The sequence below is a fragment of the Eumetopias jubatus genome, unplaced genomic scaffold (genome assembly GCF_037043125.1).
Source record: "Eumetopias jubatus isolate StellerSeaLion01/CBP00866 unplaced genomic scaffold, mEumJub1_p1.0 scaffold_6, whole genome shotgun sequence".
NCBI lineage: Eukaryota > Metazoa > Chordata > Mammalia > Carnivora > Otariidae > Eumetopias > Eumetopias jubatus.
In genome coordinates this window covers 78,713,278-78,732,151 of record NW_028274812.1, presented here as the reverse complement: position 1 = coordinate 78,732,151, position 18,874 = coordinate 78,713,278, and the positions used below count along the sequence as shown (strand labels likewise).

Sequence of the window (18,874 nt, the reverse complement as noted above, 5' to 3'; positions counted from 1 at the left end):
ATGTACTTTGATACCTGTTGAGTCTCTCCTGTCCGTATTCAAAGCCAGAACCATTCTAGAGACGTTAGAGAAAATTCAAGAGCCGAAATTATGTCAGATCTATTACTAGTATTGGCTATCAATTATTTTTTCTTTGCTTCCCATATGGCAAGCACTTAAAACCATACTGCAAATGTGAAATGTATTATCCATATACTTTAAAGACAATGAAACTGAAACTCGAGAAATTACAAACTCCCAAGATCGAACTGGCAGAAAGCAGTTCATTCCAAAAGAAATCTCCCGCGTACCACGGCGCTGTGGAGCCTCAAAAAGCTGTGTCCAAGAGGAAGGGTAAAGTCAGATTAGACAAGGCGGGGGACAATCGCAGACCGGCCTCACAGTAATATAAAAGCAATCCCACTTTGCCCAGCCTGGCCTCTCTGGAGCTTCCTCGGAGGTATGTTAGTCAGGGGGCCAGACGCGGGCGGTGGGCATGGGAAGGCGGAGCTCTCTAAAAGGGAGGCCGCAGAGAAAACTCACTAAGATTCTGAAAGCCGTAAGGTAAACACGCTAAAAACTATAATGACGTGCCCAGCCAACACCTTGTAAAGGAGGTACGGCAAAATCCTACTCACAGCTCGCACCCTCAAGAAACTGGGGCTTCCAAACCCATCCCGGAATCCTTTGCGCCGCGCACAAGAAAGCCCTGGAGCACTTTGGCTCCTTCGGCCGCCGTAGGCTCTGCGTTGCTATGGAAACACAGCCACCATCACTATGTCGTTGCAACAGGCCTCTCAGTCGCGGGTGTTCGTGGAACTGGTTCCCTGGGCTGACCGGGGCCGGGAGAACAACGTGGTCTCGGGCGGTGAGTCGCTGCCCGGCCTCCACCGCCCCCTCTCCTCAGCACAGACCCAAACTGCCACCCGCGAGGTGCACGTAAGCGGCACCGCGGACGTGTCCGCGAGCCCGGACCGGGCGCAGGTGGCGGTGTTAGTGAGCAGCACCAAGGAAGCGGCGGCTGAGGCTAAGAGGAGCGTTTGCCGCCGCCTGGACTACATCACGCAGAGCCTCCAGCAGCAGGGCCTGCAGGTGAGAGCTTCGTAGGGGGGGGCCTCCGGCCGGACCGCAAAAACCGGAGGCGGAGGTTCCGGCCCCAGCGGTCCCTGGAGCCAGGTGGAGGTGGGGAGGGTCTTGAGTGTCTGGGGCACAGTCGTCTCATTGGTATCACAGAGCGCCAGAACCTGGCGGAGTGAAACTTCAGCCAACAAAGTCATCATTGGCCGCAGTGACTTACAAAGTACAAGAATGCAAATCGAGTAGGTTTTTATTTGGCGATATTTGCCGCAATAATTTTGTTTTTAACCTCGATATGATGTACTGTTAGACTTGACAGATTAGATGTAAATCGGTCTTTGTTTTGATTCTGCACCATGCAATTAACAAGTGAAACCTCGGCCTGCTCTCTCCCAACCATGTTAAGCTTCGCATGGAGTGGTTCTTCAGTATTCTTCGCAAACAGTAACGTGAGGAGGAAAATTGCATCCATTATCGTTTAATACAGACATAAAAAATTTCTGCAATTATTTGAGTTTTAACTTTCAAAACAAGCCAGTATATTGTAGATGCCACATAAATGAAATACCTCTACTTACCAGAGATGTCCATGAAACAGACACTAAATAAATCTTAACTCTACTTCTAGGAAGAAAAAAATGAACCAGCTTTATTTAATCTGAACGCCAGCTCTGTTAGGCAGGTTTTAATATCCCCATTTAGATTTAAAGAGGTTAAATAATGTTCTAAACTTCAGCCAGGATGGCATTTGAACTCTTGTCTTCCTGAAACTAAAATCTACATTTGTTCCAACCATAGTTGGCTCCAGATTATTAGAATGAAAGAAAATTAGAAGCCACAGAATGGGTCAACCATCTCAATTCCCTCATTTTACACAGTAGGACTCAAAAGGCCAGAGTTGTGATTTATCCAGGGTAACACCAAGCTCATAAAAGTGCTTCCTATTGTTAGACATGACACGGGCCCAAAAAGCAAGTCTTTATTTTAAGTAAAAAATATATTTGTACTGCATTTATAAACATAAGAGTTATTTAAAAAGTCATTTGGAAAAGATGTCTCAATGACTTTGCATTTTAAAAGCATTCAAATGCTAATTATAAACAATGTGAATTAAATGGTTTAATACGTAGAAAAAATTTCCTCAAAACTGTTGCTAGTGCTGCAGTCCTGTTTACATAATATAACTAATTCTTAAGTTATTTACATAAAATGTATACCAAGCTCACATGGCTGTAACTTCTAATATGTAAAGCAATAAATTACTACATCTAACTTAATAATTACATTAGGGTTCAATGTTCAACGCAAGACATAGAAGGTCAGTAATCTCCCAATTATCTCTGCTAATTGGAGAAAACAGTCATGTACGTTATCTGTTCAGTAGATAATTCAAAAAATCATTTATGTTACTTTTGAGGATGAATTATAATGGGTTTTCACAAAGTATTCATTTTAGACTTTGGAGTTTTGGGTTTTTAAACATCCCTCCCCTACTTAAAGGTCTCATATTCCAGATTCCTTTGCTTAATAGGTGGAGCCTAATTCTCTGTCATTTTCTGTCATCTCTCTCCCCTCCTTGACTAGCTGACTCCCATTTTTTCCTTTAAGAACCAGCCAAGCTCACCTCTTTGGCATTCCTTTTCTAACATAACACTAATCTTTCCCATACCACACTCCATTCCCCACTTGTAATAAAACTTACTGATGAATCACAGACCTGTACCTCTGAAACAAATAATACATTATATGTTTAAAAAAAAAAAAGAAGATAGTAGGAAGGGAAAAATGAAGAGGGGGAAATTGGAGGGGGAGACGAACCATGAGAGACTGTGGACTCTGGGAAACAAACTGAGGGTTCTAGAGGGGAGGAGCGTGGGGGGATGGGTTAGCCTGGTGATGGGTATTAAAGAGGGCACATTCTGCATGGAGCACTGGGTGTTATATGCAAACAATGAATCATGGAACACTACATCAAGAAAAAAAAACTTACCATTCTATATTTTAATTGTTGCTTTGTTGTTGTCTCTTTCGTATTCTAAACCTTTCCAGAGCTCAGACCATTTTCTATCATTTGCTTTGCATTCATGTGTTATACTTTATACACATCATATAATATATACTCAAAAAAAATGGTTTTTGAATGAGTAAAAGAAAAAAATGAAACACTAAATAAACTATTCAACTACATGATAGATCAACTGTAGGTTATTTTATGATCATATATAGTTTCACATGTGAAGGCATACCCTCATTTTTAGTGTTGTTTTCATAGAAAAATGTTTTAAGTTCTAAGCATTATTTACTTATTCAACCATCAAACATTTTTTAGCATTTCCTATCACTGTTCATTTTAAAATAGCATTTAATGTGATATGTAATTATTTTGCTTTCTGGTTTATATGTTCCCTCCCTAGGCTGTAAGCTTCAATATTTGCCTACTCATAATTGTATTTTTTTTTCAATAAATGTGTAATAGGTGCATGTTGCTGGGCACCAAAAATAGAGAATGAGTAAAACTTAGGCACTGTGCTGAAGGAGTCTTATGATAGGAATAGACTAATATATAGTAGGTGTTGTGAAGAAAATATGTACATGAGGCAATACAGTAGAATAAGAAAGGAGATAGTGTTCATTTTACTTGAGAAATTCCAGAAAGATTTCATAATGGAAGTGAGTGACTCTTTGTGTCAGATCTTGAACAGTGACTGAAAGGAAAGCATTCCAGTTCCACACTAGAATGCAGCAAGTATATGTGTTCAGAGCACTATATACAGTTCATTTTGGCTAGGACACAGGAGTACCTGGGGGAAATGGAGAAGAATCAAGATAAGACTGAAGAAGAAAGCTGTAGACAGAACATGGAGGAAGGCCTTGTTTGCTATATTGAGGAGTTTGGATATTATTGGTGACTAAAAAAAAAAAAACGTGCTTAATTGCTAGACCTTTTACAAATGTTGTCTCATTTGACATGAAACTGACATTTCAGTTGCTGTTTAGAGATGCGAACTCTCAGGATCAGAGTGATTATTGGCAGGTAGGTTGCCCAAGGTCACACAGCTAGGAAGTGGCAGAGTTTAGACTCCAGTCAAGAATTTTGACCTCAAAGCTCTTGCTCTTACCCACTGTAGTATGTTGCTGCTTTATTGTCTTGGCAGTGGGTGATTGAGTTTTAAGTAGGGGATGTAGCAGATGCTATTGGTACCCCACACTTGTATCCCTTGGCACTTCACATTTGTGTGCATACAGGCCCAACTTCCATCTGCCAACACTTGTGAATTCCTTGCCAGTTTTTCCCTGATGCAGTTTTTCCTGGCTCCACCTCCAAGTGGGCCAGCCAGTAGTGCCAGGGAGTTAACAATCCTTCTCAAGCTCTAGCAGCCTTCAACTAACAACTGAGGGGAGTGAGTGGAAAGAGACTTTACCGCTTGGGCAGGATAACTGAGGCATGTATTCTGCCCTGGTTCCCAGAGTTTCTCTGCAGGAATAAGTTCCAGTTGCCCGCAGTGGTGACTGCTTTACAATGCATACTTTAATGGCTTGCCTTCCTTTCCTTTCACTTCCCACTCCCCTATAGTATTTCTTGGAATCATCTTAAAAATTAAGTGCTTGTACTCACATCCTTGTCTCAGAGTCCATTTCTGGGTGCATTCAAATTAAGACAGGGAGTAGTAGGAATAGATTGAATGCATCATATGAGTTGGCTTCAGTTTTTCATTATTAAAAATGGTGACAAAATGAATATCCTTGTTGCTAGATATTTATACATGTTTTTAATTATGTTTTTTGGACATTAATTCCTGGCTTATACATACTTTTAAGGCTTATAAAAAATTACAGTCTAGGATGAAAAGTTTACATCTTCACTATAAATATATCCTTGACATAGTGGGTATTATTTTCTTTTTTAACTTTGCCAGTTCAGTAGTCAAAAAATGTTACTGTCATTTCCTATGTTTTACTCTTTTTTACATTGAGGTTAAGCTTTTTTTCATGTAAATTGCCAATTCGTAATACTTTGTCCATTTTTTCTATTGTCTTTTCTTTATTAATTTATGGGAACTTTTAAAAAATTAGTTTCAGCTGTGTAGTATAATGATTCAACAATTCTGTATATTTCTCAGTGCTCGTCAAGATAATTGTACTCTTACTCCATTTTACTGCTCTATCTGTATTCTACTCCGCACTTCCCTCTGGCATCCACTGGTTTGTTCTCTGTAGTTAAGAGTCGTTTTTGTCTCTTTTGTTTGTTCATTTGCTTTGGTTTTTAAATTCTGCATATGAGTATAATCATGTGGTATTTGTCGTTTTTCTGGCTAACTTATCTTAACATTATATGCTCTAGAAATATCCATATTGTTGCAAATGGCAAGATTTCTTTCTTTTTTTATGGCTGAGTAATAGTCCAGTGTGTGTGTGTGTGTGTGTGTGTGTGTGTGTGTGTGTGTCTGAATATCTGTCTCACATCTTCTTTATCCATTCACCTAAATATGGACACTTAGGTTGCTTCCATATCGTGGCTATTATAAATAATGCTGCAGTAAACATAGGGATGCAGATATCTTTTTGAATTTGTGTTTTTCTCTTCTTTGGGTAAATATCCAGTAGTGGAATTACTGATCATATGGTAATTCTATTTTTAACTTTTTGAGGAACCTCCATACTGTTTTCCACAGTGGCTGCACCAGTCTACATTCCCACCAGTCATGTACAAGGGTTCCTTTTCTCCACATCCTCACCAACATTTGTTATTTCTTGTGTTTTTTAGCCATTCTGACAGATATAAGGTGATATCTCATTATGGTTTTAATTTGCATTTCCCTGAGATGAGTGATGTTGAGCATCTTTTCATGTGTCTGTTGGCCATCGGTATGCCTTCTTTGGAAGAATGTCTATTCAGGTCCTCTGCCCATTTTTTTAGTTAGATTGTTTTTGTGGTGCTGAGTTGTATAAATTCTTTATGTTTTGGATATTAACCCCTTATGGGATATATCATTTGCAGATTATCTTCTCCCATTCAGTAGATTGCCTTTTTGTTTTGTTGATGGTTTCCTTCCCTGTGTAAAAGCTTTTGATTTTGGTGTAGTCCCAATAGTTTAATTTTGCTTTTGTTTCCCTTGCCAGAGGAGACATATCTAGACAAATGTTTCTATGGCTAATGCCAAAGAAATTATTGCCTATGTTTTCTTCTAGGAATTTTATGGTTTCAGGTCCCACATTTAGGTCTTTAATCCATTTTGAGTTTATTTTTATTTATGGTGTGAGAAAGTGGTCCAGTTTCATTCTTTTGCATGTAGCTGTCCAGTTTTCCCAGCACCATTTGTTGAAGAGACTGCCTTTTTCCCATTGTATATTTTTGCATCCTTTGTTGTAGATTGTTATAGGCCATGTAAGTGTGGGATTACTTCTGAGCTGTCTCTTCCATTCCATTGATCTATGTGTCTATTTTTGTGCCAATATTTACTGTTCTGATTACTGCTGCTTTGTAGTATATCTTGATATCTGGGATTATGATACCTCTAGCTTTGTCCTTCTTTTTCAAGATTAATTTAAGGGAATGTTAAAATTAAGATTATCAATAATTCTTTCATGTATTGCAAAAATTTTCCCAATTTCATATTTGCCCTATAACTTTTTACAGTATTGAACATTCAAAATTTTTATGTTTTATTTAGTCAAATTCATTAATCTTTTCTGTATGTTTCTTGCCTTTGGTGTAACACTTATTGGGTCCTTTGGAAGCTTAAGGTTATATAACCATTAACTAATATTTCCTGGAACCTTTAGGGACCCATTATACTACATTAAATATTTGCTGTGTTGGAATTTATTTTGGTTTAAGGAAAAGGGTTTTATTTTCTCCTAAGTGGTAAGTTGCTATACTGAAATCATGTACTGAAGTCTTATCCCTTACTGCTTGTGCAAGAATCTAATTCGAATTGCCTTTAAAAGTAAAATGTATTAAAAAATTTTTAAATAAATTTTAAAAAATAAAAGTATTGCTTTACATAACCTTAAATGGGTAATATGCGCTTCAGGTATGCAATGGTCAAGGCTCTATTTTTTTTTTAATTTTATTTATTTATTTGACAGAGACACAGTGAGAGAGGGAACACAAGCAGGGGGAGTGGGAGAGGGAGAAGCAGGCTTCCCGTGGAGCAGGGAACCTGACATGGGGCTCGATCCCAGGACTCTGGGATCATAACCTGAGCCGAAGGCAAAGGCTTAATGACTGAGCCACCCTGGCGCCCCAAGGCTCTATATTTGATGCAGTTCTCCTGGCTTTCCTGCAGCTTCCTGCATGATACCAAAATGGCTGCAACATTCCCAAGCCTTACACCACATACTGTACCATAATAAGAAAGACAATAGTTCATATTTCCTGCAACCACATAAAAAATATTCCTATAGTTCACTGTAAATGGACAACTTAATTTGTCTTTGTGGCCAGAGAAATGGCATATACTAATTAGCTTAGATTTGGATTTCTCCCCATTTTTAACCTAATCTTCTAGCAAGTTAGGTGTGATAATCCTAAATGGTTTAGACCTATTAGGATTTACCTTGAGCCACATAGTTGCTACTTAGAGAAAGTAGGGGCAGAATGTATGACATGAGGATTCCATATTGCTTCTTGTGCCTTCTGGTTTGAAATGTTACTGGTATTATATTTGCAATCTTCAGACATTCTTGGATCAGTTTCAGAATACTAGTTCTTTTCATCCTGGTTATGTTCCTACATTAGTACCACATTATTTAAATTATTATATCTTTTTAAAACATTTGTAGGGCAACCTCTCCCCTCATTACTTTTCTACTAAAAAGATTTCCTGTCTGCAAGGGACATGTTAAATGACACCATGGGGATACGATCAGAAAATCCAGACAGTATAAAATTCTACAGTCCAAATAAAACTTCTGCTCATATTTTGCATTGTTTATATATTAATTTCAGGAGAACTGCTGATTTTACAGTATTGTATCCGGGTCAATTTATTCAAGTACTTTTTTATATAAAGTTTTATGGTTTTCTTCATGTTTATCCTTTTTAAGTTTACTCCTGCCATAACATGGTTTTTTATACCTATTAAGAATGTTACCTTGCTGCCGTCATAGACTTAAGTAGTTATTCTTATACTGACCATTTTGTGCTTTAAAATCTGCCCTTTATAAAATTTGGATATAAAATAGCTTCCCAGGAGCTTACTTGGGAAAACTTAATGGACTAGGCCAGAATATTTTAGTATTTTTTTAGTTTGTACCCAATATGTCAGGATTTCCCAATCTCAGCACTATTTTTAACATCCTGGACTAGATAATTCTTTGTTATGGGAAGCTGTCCTATACATTGTAGAATATTTAGCTATATTCCTGGCCCTACCCATCGGGTAACCAACTTGTCCTGATTTACCTGGGACTGTCCCAGTTTTGCAGCTGATAGTCTCATGTCTTAGGAACCTCCTCAGTTCCTGGCAAACAGGAGCATTTATTCACACTGTCTACTTACTGCATTATGGTAGTGTACTCCCCTAGCCCATTTTAACAATCGAATATGTCTCCAGACATTAACAAATTTCCCTGGGGAAAAAAATTGCCTTCTGCTTAGGAGCCATTACCTTATAGATAAGCAGAAAATCTCATATTTTGTGTAGGAGCCCACCGGCCAAACATTACCAAGAATATATCTATGGTGAAACACATTTAGGTTTATTTAGCATGATCAGCAGACACTCCTGTAACATTCAAAATGCTTTATGTACAAATAATTCCTCATATGTATACCTAAGTTCATACTTTTTGTACAAACTAATATAAAAATTACTACAAATGGAGTGACAGTTATGAAATTTTCAGCAAATATTTGTAGACTTTAAATTTATTTTACGTTACTTTTAAGAAAGTTTTAAACATCAGGCAAACCACTTCTTTCTACATACTCTGTCATTCTGATTTTAGTAAGTTCAGGTTTCTACTTTATGTTTTAGGGTCATTGCATTTAGTAGGCAAACCTTTTAGTAATCATACTCTTGTACTTTCTGCTTCAGGCAGAAAATGTAACTGTGACAAAGGATTTTAGAAGAGTGGAAAATGCTTATCATATGGAAGCAGAGGTATGTACTTATCATAACAAATAATTGGAAACAGCATGACTTTGTGGGGATAATTTGCATTTATTTTTATTCTTGAAATGTACAGGAGAAATGCTTCTCATGGTATTGATAAAAATGATTTTTTCTCAAAATCATTTTTGGTGTTAGTATCTGTGGGGTTTTTTGTTTACTTCTTTATTTTTTTTAGTAATGTCTACACCCAACATGGGGCTCGAACTCACAACCTCAAGATCAAGAGTCACATACTCTTCCCACTGAGCCAGCCAGGTGCCCCTGTGTGAGCTTTTAAAATAAATTTTAATGAGATTTATTTGAGAGAAAACATTTTGAAATAGAATAAAAATAGTAAGGAGGAAGTAGCAGTTAATTGCCACCTAATAAAATTTTAGTAAAGTTATCACTTTGTGAGCAGGAAACACTGTAGGAGAGAAATTTCTCAGATAAAAAGCAAATTAATAAAGTCCTAACATATGGATTGAAACACTTCTCAACATTCTTTTCTTTTGTAATGCAATTTTACTGTGTTGTGGTAAGTTAAATTTTATTTAAATATAAAAACCTCTTGTGGGTGCTCATGTGGCTCAGTTGGTTAAGCATCTCACTCTTGATTTTGGCTCAGGTCATGAACTTAGGGTCACTAGGGAGTCTAAGATTCTCTCTCTCCCTCTGCCCCCCTCCCCACATGTGCATGCATACTCTCTCTCTCTCAAAGGAATAAATAAATCTTTAAAAATAAAAACCACTTGGGGCACCTGGCTGGCTTAATCGGTAGAGCTTTCAACTCTTGATCTTGGGGTTGTGAGTTCAAGCCCCACGTTGGGTGCAGAGATTACTTAAAAATAAAATCTTTAAGCGGCGCCTAGGTGGCTCAGTTGGTTAAGCGTCTGTCTGACTTCAGCTCAGGTCATGATCTCAGGGCTCTGCTTATCCCTCCCCCTCTACCTCTTCCCCCTGCTCCTGCTTTGCCCAAATTAAAAAGAACAAAATATTTTTTGTACACTCAATGATAACATTTAGTTCCTACAACTGCCTATACTTTTTACTTATCTTTAAAGATTTTATAATCAGGATTTTATGAAATCAGAGTATGTTATAATTGTGGTTAGGTTATAGGACTGTTCTTTGTTTCAAGCTTCCAAACATCTTGGGATACGTGCTAGGTCCATACTGCCTCCTTATCACAGAAAGCAAACAAGAACAGAGTTAGAGTGGACTCTTACTTATCTAGTCAGATAATCTTTATTTTTTTAAAGATTTTATTCATTCATTTGAGACAGAGAGATAGAGAGAGAGCATGAGCAGGGGAGAGGCAGAGGGAGAGGGAGAAGCAGGCTCCCCGCCGAGCCAGGAGCCAGACATGGGGCTCAATCCCAGGACCCTGGGATCATGACCTGAGCCGAAGGCAGATGCTGAACCATCTGAGCCACCCAGGTGCCCCAGATAATCTTTATCTTTAGAGGTGGGAAATATCTCAAGAAATCATCTAGTCCTACCTTCAGGCAGATAATACATTATTTTTCTAATATTAAAGATGTGACTTTAATCTCAGATAACTTGGGCTCAGACTTCTCAAAGACTATTATAAGAATTAGAATGGAAATTAGAATCCTGGCTTCTTACCTCTTTGAGATAGTAATTTCTATAAACATTGTTGCTCCAGTACTTAATTTAATAGTTTTGTGATTTCTCCACTTAAAATTATCAATTAATTGAACTATCTCAAGGAATTTTAAAATTGCTCATGATAATTTTAGGGACCCACATGGCAAAATTTATTTTATAGTAGTTGGGATTGAAAAGTATCTTTCAAAACAGGATGACGGGGCCCTGGGGGAATGGGCAAAATGGGTGCAGGGGAGTGGGAGGTACAGGCTTCCAGTTATGGAACGAGTATGTCACAGAAATGAAAGGTACAGCATAGGGAATACAGTCAATAATATTGTAATAGTGTTGTACGGTGACAGATGGTAGCCACACTTCTGGTGAGCATAGCACAAAGTATAGACTTGTTGGGGCACCTGGCTGGCTTGGTTGATAGAGCATGTGACTCTCCATCTTGGGTTTGTTAAGTTGGATCCCCATGTTGGGTGTAGTGATTACTTAAAATCTTAAAAAAAAAAAAAAGTATAGATTTGTTGAATCACTGTGTTGTACACCTGAAACTAATGTAACATTGTGTGCCAACTACACTTCAATTTTTAAAAAAGGGAGTTATGAAACTTATCAGATGTAAAAAGTTTTAATATTTTTAATGATTTTTATGATATACACTATGATACCATTGTCTCATATCAATTGTTTTCTTAAAATAGGTTTTCTGATTTGGAGCTCTTTGGGTGATATTCACAATAGAGATTGGATGTCCAAAAAAAAAAAACCCCACAACAGGATGAAGAACAGAGTAGTAAGATTCCATATTATGGAGATCAAAAGCCAGGAGTTATTCTGGAACTCCTCCAGTAGTTACTACCTATCAGGACTTCAGGCTGTAGTGAATGTACATTGGCTCAGGTTATCTTAAGTTAATGGGGTTTATTGTGAGGGTAACACCAGGAAGTAAGGAGGAAAAAGAATGGTCCCAGCAGATACACAGGCTTGATGGAAAACTGGCATGTTTTTCAGACTGAGTTGTTTTAGGGACTCACTGTGCAGTTACAGAAAATGTTATTAGAGCTGCTTGTTTTGCTGTAAGAACATGACTAAATGAGGATTTGGCTAAACACTGCTCCTCTTCCTTCTGCTATACTTACTTCTTAATGTCTTATACTCAATTTCTTCAGAGAATCTGATTATATTTTGTATAAGGTTCCCTGATAGCCAGAATTCTTCTATCCTGCAATCTGATACATGATTGCTCTTAGGTCAGCATAAGCAGTCAGTGGAGACCAGGGGTCACAAGGTACAAAATAATGTCTAACATATACCAATATTCTCATGGACAGTTAAATATATAAAGTAAGATCAGGGGCGCCTGGGTGGCTCAGTCATTAAGCGTCTGCCTTCGGCTCAGGTCATGATCCCAGGGTCCTGGGATCGAGCCCTGCATCGGGCTCCCTGCTCAGCGGAAAGCCTGCTTCTCCCTCTCCCCACTCCCCCTGCTTGTGTTCCCTCTTTCACTGTGTCTCTCTCTGTCAAAACAAAATAAAATCTTTAGAAAAAAAAAAAGTAAGATAGATGGTAGAATATTACATAATAACTAAAATTTTCATCCTGAAAGGCTCTTTAGAGATTCTTTATCTAAACTCCCACCTACCCTGCTCCTTCTCTTTATTTTAAAGTTAATATTGAAGGTTAGAAATTATGTATGTGCATGAATATAAAAAAGCTTATTCCATTTTCAGACATCTAATCAATACAAAATTTTGTAACATTAAGACAGTATTGACTTACTAATATTCATCCATTATGTACCTCTCCAAGAAGAACAACTTGTTCCTTCAGGTAGATACTTGAAGTTCAGTATCATGTTGATGCTCCTTTTTTTCTTCTCCAGGGATAAGAATCCCCAGTTTCTTTCTTATAGTAAGACAAACTCCTTACTGAGTTTACCAATTTCCATCTAGAGCACCTATAGCTACCGTGTCCTAATTGTGATTTAGCCGGTCCATACTAGAGAAAGATGATTATCTCCTTTATCCTGGAATGTTTAAGACTGAACTTCTAACACTCGTATCACATTGTTACCTTCTTTTGAGCTCACAGTCATAATTAGTAATTACAATTAATTTAACTGTCTTTCTCATAAGCTGCTTTTAAATATTTCTCCTATTTTATACTTTGTTGTTGCTATTTCAAAATGAAGTATAAGAGTTTAAATTTATCTCTGTAAAATTTTATCCACTGGATTTGACTTGTATTTCTAGCCTTTTAGGATCTTTTTGGATTTTGATTTTATCAAGCAGGGTTTATAGTCCATCCTGCCAGCTTTCTGTCACCTGCTGATCTGATCATCTGTGTACCCATCTGTATAATTAATAAAAATATTAAGTAGCATTTATCAACTATGACACTAACCAACAGTGTTGCCATGAAGATTATATGTCAGTATATCCTAAGACTTGTCTAAATAAGCAAAATATAAATCCTTTATAGCTATAGTATTTCTCTGGTAACTTGCCAGCTAGGAAGTCAAGTTAGTACATCATGACTTGTTCTTAATAATCCCAAATCTACATGCTCAGTAGATTGGCCTTTGGATAGAAATAATTTGGCAGTTGTTTAGAAGATAAGACTTTAGATGAAAAGCATCGAGTTGGTGACCTTCACTCCCAAGAATAAAGGCAAAGTTAAAAGTAAGATGAGTTTTCTACTTAATATCCCATCAAGAAACTCAGTACTTAGAGAACCTGGTAAGATTTTAGTCTTGAATTCCTGTGTTCTTATTTTGTTATTCCTGGATGCCTTCTTGGAGGACCATTAAAATGAGAAAGACATATTCTTTTCTTCAGAGACAGGACCAAGAAAGCCGGGGGAGATTTAAAGAGGGAAGAAGAGACTAGATTGTGGCAATACGAAAAAGAAAACAAAACATGCAAACTGCTTGAGGCCTATGGCAATGAAACAAAATGAATCAAAAGACCCTATTCTTTCCTTCTCATAGAAACCTTTTTTTCTTTCTTTTCTAATTTCTTACAGACTAATTTTTAAAATAATCTGTTCTAGAATCTTGCTTAGAATTGAAAGGTATCTAGCCTACTACATGTAGTTTGTTCAGTGTTATCCACTTGCCTTTTGGGGAAATTAGAACTATAAGTATTTTCAAAGAGGCTTTTGGCCTATTTCTTTGTGGTAATTGAGATTAGCAATAATTCAGAAGTCTCATTTGCAGAAATTTTTAATAACTGAGATTTGATTTATCCAATAGGAGACAAATTCATTAAAAGCACTTAAAATCGCACCTATTTGGGGGGTATCTGGCTGGCTCAGTCAGCATAACATGTGACGATTGATCTTGGGGTCATGAATTAGAGCTCCATGTTAGGGGTAGAGTTTACTTAAAAAAAAGGAAAAAGAAAAAACTCACCTATTTTGGAGTTCAGTTTCTTTTTTAGTACTAAAATTTCTAAACTAATGATTCTTCTTGACCAAAGAGATGGGAAGCATTTATGTATCAATCTGTTTTGTAATTTAATATAGCTAGTACAAGAAAGTAAAATCTATACGTGTGTATACATTTGTAATCACATTATTTTACTGTGATGAAACATATAATGAGGATTCTGAATAGATATATGAATTTATCTTAAATTTTTTATCTTCAGCGTACGAGATAGATTGAAAGTTTTTTATCCTCTATACCTTTTTAAATATTGTGATGCAACATCTCTATTCTTTAGTAAAGTGACTCTGCCTCATTAACTTATATTTCTACCTAGCTATGTATTGATTATATACCACATTGCTGAATTTAAAAGAAGTTCAGGACATTGGAAGGCTTAAAACAGTTCTTAAACTGTTAGAAAAAGCAGAGTACAGGTTTTTTCTACCAAATTTACTTCTTGTTAATTTAACCCACACATTCCTAAACTATAGTTTGTCCATGGTTTGGGACAAAGACAAAGAGCTGATAGTCTGTTTACCAATGTAGATGTACTTCTAAAAGCTCATCTGCTAACTTTTTAAGTCATGGTAGTGATGAGGGATGCAGGGCAGAGAAAATCTTGTTTGAGCAGCTCTGGAGCTGATCTCAACAGATAGCTTTTCCTGTTATTTATAGAAATAGAGCAAGTAAGTACCACATGTTAAACCTGATTCTGTGGAACTAGATTTGCCTCAGATAATTAGGGGTGGTGGAGAATTGAAGAAGATAAGAACTAGTATCTTTTCTGCAAACTGCTTAGAAATTTTCACTGTCCTTCCTTCCATATACTTTTTTTAATAGCAAAGAATACCAAGGATGCATACAAAAGATTCAGCATGTTTCATAGCAAAGCAGGTATATTTATAAACATTATTTTTGTTTTAAACTATCAGAGTAAAAATTGGAATAGTTTTTTAAAATAAAATTTATTTTGGGGCCTCGGTGTGGCACAGTCAGTTAAGTGTCTGACTCTTGGTTTCTGCTCAGGTCATTATCTCAGGTTCTTGAGATCAAGCCCTGCATCAGGCTTAGAGCTCAGCAAGGAGTCTGCTAAAGTTTCTGTCTCCCACTCCTGCCCCTCCCCACACTCATTCACTCTCTCTCTCTCTAAAATAAATAAATAAATCTTTAAAGAAATAAAATTGAATTCAAGGGCACTTATATAGCAAAGAATTGCTTTTGTTGGGGCACCTGGGCGGCTCAGATGGTTAAGCGTCTGCCTTCGGCTTAGGTCATGATCCCAGAGTCCTGGGATTGAGTCCCGCATCGGGCTCCCTGCCCCTTGGGGAGCCTGCTCCTCCCTCTGCCTCCCTCTCTCTTTCTCTCTCTCTCTCTCTCTCTGTCTGTCATGAATAAATAAAATCTTTAAAAAAATAAAAATAAATTAAAAAAGAGAAAAGAATTGTTTTTTGATACTTGAAACCTGTTATGCTCAATCACTTTAATCTGCATGCAGATTAACAAAATTTGAACTCTCAAATTTAGTTACCTTCCAACTTCCACAGTAAATCTTGCCATATTTCATAACTGTAAATGTAAATTTACACTGTAAATCTTGCCATATTTCATAAGATATAATGAAATGTATGTACAGTGCCTCTGTGACACTGTTATAGATTAAATATAGCAACAAAAGACAGAGGATTTGTTTTATAGACTATGCAAATGCATAACTATACAAAAGTATGAAATTGTCTTTTTTTTTTTTTTTAGAGAGAGTGAGCACACAGGCAGTGGGGAGGGGCAGAGGGAGAGAGAGAGAATCTTAATCTCATGACCCTGATATCATGATGTAAGCTGAAACGAGTCGCATGCTTAACCAACTGGGCCACCTAGGCATCCCTGTATTTTTCATTCTTTTTTAAAGATTATTTATTTGAGAGTCAGAAACAGAGAGCACAAGTGGGGGAAGGAACACAGGGAGAGAATCTTCAAGCAGACTCCCTGCCGAGCACAGAGCCCAACAAGGGGCTCAGTCTCACAACCCTGAGATCATTACCTGAGCTGAAAAGAGTCAGATGCTCAAGCAACTGAGCCACCCACGTGCCCCCTGTATTTATTATTAAAGGCAGCCTACAGGCATTTTGGAACTTTGATTTTCAACCAGGAAGGAAATGCAAATTTTTAAACTATCCAGAGGTTAAAAACTAGCAACCTGGGTAAGTCTGGGGAGATTGATTTTTGACTAATAGATTGATATTTTGACTAATACCATATGGTATTTAAAAAAAAAAAAAAGGAAACAAACGAAAAAAAACCACTATAAGACTTCTCTTCAAAACACAAGACTTCTGGGCGCCTGGGTGGCTCAGTCGTTAAGCATCTGCCTTTAGCTCAGGTCATGATCCCAGAGTCCTGGGATCGAGTCCCACATGGGGCTCCCCGCTCAGTGGGAAGCCTGCTTCTCCCTCTCCCACTCCCCCTGCTTGTGTTCCCTCTCTCACTGTGTCTCTATCTGTCAAATAAATAAATAAAATCTTAAAAAAAAAAAAAAAAGACTTCTTCTTTTGGCTAAGATAGAATAACATGGACCAGATTTACCTTCCCACCTGAAACCAAAAAATGGACAAAGTATATGAAACAGTGCTTTTCAAAAGAGTGGACATAAGGAAGTGAAACACAGTGATCCCCAAGAAAAAAGAAGTCCTATCATGTTGGTGCACCTGGGTGGCTCAATCGGTTAAGCACCTGCCTTTGGCTCAGGTCATGATCCCAAGATCCTGGGATTGAGCCCCGTGCAGCATGCAGCATTGGGCTCCCTGCTCAGTGGGGAGCCTGCTTCTCCCTCTCTCTCTGCCCCTTCCCCCACTTGTTCTCTCTCTCTCTCAAATAAATAAATAAAATCTAAAAAAAAAAAAAGTCCTACCGTGTCCTAGATCACTGTCTTAAGAGTGTCCAGGCAGCTTCACAGGGAAGGGAACCCACACAGAGCTTGGCAAACTCCTTGTATTGAGGAAATGGAATTGAGAGGCCAAACAAGACAGAGTTTGTAGGAGAGTAGAGGGCTACACAAAGAGAGGTCTTAAGAGAACTACAGAGGGGACACCCCCCGCTGACCCCCTCAAGTATTCAGCAGAATACCCAGCACATATATGTACAGAAATGACCTGAGGCTAGAAAAAGAATCACCCCCCAAAATTAGAGGGAACAGTGTTTGGCGTTCATACAGGGCTGGGGTACAGCACCAGCCAGACTAGAAATCTTGATTCATAGGGCATGAGGTGGAATATACAGAAGTGTCCTGCCTCATTAGGGGGAAATAACGCCAGATCGAACATTACTCTAATTCCACCTAACAAATCTTTCCAATTTTAGTATATGTGCTGCCGAAGCGAGCACTCCACCTAACAAATCTTAAAAGCAAACCTAAAGAGATCAGTTTCCAAGTTAGTTAGCTGAGTTCTAGAAAAATAAAGAATGTTTATAGAAATACAAGAATATCCAATGCTTCCCATAAAGTTAATTTACAAAGATTACCTGGCATTCAAAATAGCATAGAAATAAAGTTCACAATAAGGAAAAAAATCAAACCCACCCAGAACCAGTATAGATGTTAGAATTAGCAGACAAGATCATTAGTTATTATAACTGTATTTCACATGTTCAAAAGTTAAGTAGAGACACTACTTTAAAAATTTTAATAAAATGTAATAAAATAATTTAGTTGTAAGGATCAAGTAGGCTTATCAGTCACATATTATAAAATGACCTCATTGTTATCTGGCTTTACTTTTTTTACTCACATTTAGAGAAAATTTTGAAAGAATGCATCAGCCATGAAAATAATTTCAAGTGTCATTTCATTTACAGGTCTGCATTACATTTACTGAATTTGGAAAAATGCAAAATATTTGTAACTTTCTTATTGAAAAGTTAGATAGCTCTGTTGTCATCAGCCAACCCCAGTTCTATCATACTCCAGGTTCTGTTGAGAATCTTCGGTAAGTTAAGTACATCTTTAGCTAAATTACCAATTAATTAAAATTATTCAGTGTTAGAGTTCATTGAATGTCATATTAATAATCTCTGCATTTAATTCCTAAGACGAAAAGCCTGTCTTGTTGCTGTTGAGAACGCATGGCGCAAAGCTCAAGAAGTCTGTAACCTTGTTGGCCAAACTCTAGGAAAACCTTTATTAATCAAAGAAGAAGAAACAAAAGAATGGGAAGGCCAGATAGATGATCTCCAGTCATCCAGACTCTCAAGTTCATTAACTGTACAACAAAAAATCAAAAGTGCAACAATACATGCTGCTTCAAAAGTATTTATAACTTTTGAAGTAAAGGGGAAAGAGAAGAAAAGAAAAAACCTCTGAAATTCCAACTAAAATATATTGTGTTTGTGTCATTTTATTTTTATACTTTTTATGTTTGCTTTTGTCCTGGAAATATATATTGCATATTATATAAAGTAAAGTATTTCTCCCCAAAATCTGTCAGTCCTTGAATATAGTCCCACAAATACCTAAGTTTACTTTCTATTTTTAAAAACTTACTATGTGGCGGGGGGTGGAGGGGGAGGTGCCTGGGTAGCTCAGTCATTAAGCATCTGCCTTCAGCTCAGGTCATGGTCTCAGGGTCCTGGGGTCGAGCCCCGCATCGGGCTCGAGCCCCGCATCGGGCTCTAGCCC

The 18,874-nt window shown here is 37.6% G+C and overlaps 1 protein-coding gene across 1 annotated transcript; it reads left to right on the top strand.

Moving 5' to 3' along the window:
• The first annotated feature begins 756 nt into the window (after positions 1 to 756).
• On the top strand, positions 757 to 18,559 carry IRAK1BP1 (interleukin 1 receptor associated kinase 1 binding protein 1). Its single transcript, XM_028108099.2, has 4 exons — positions 757 to 1,071; positions 9,099 to 9,164; positions 18,055 to 18,185; positions 18,289 to 18,559. Exons 1-4 carry the CDS (start codon positions 757 to 759, stop codon positions 18,557 to 18,559), a joined length of 783 nt encoding a protein of 260 aa, XP_027963900.1.
• Positions 18,560 to 18,874: the final 315 nt, after the last annotated feature.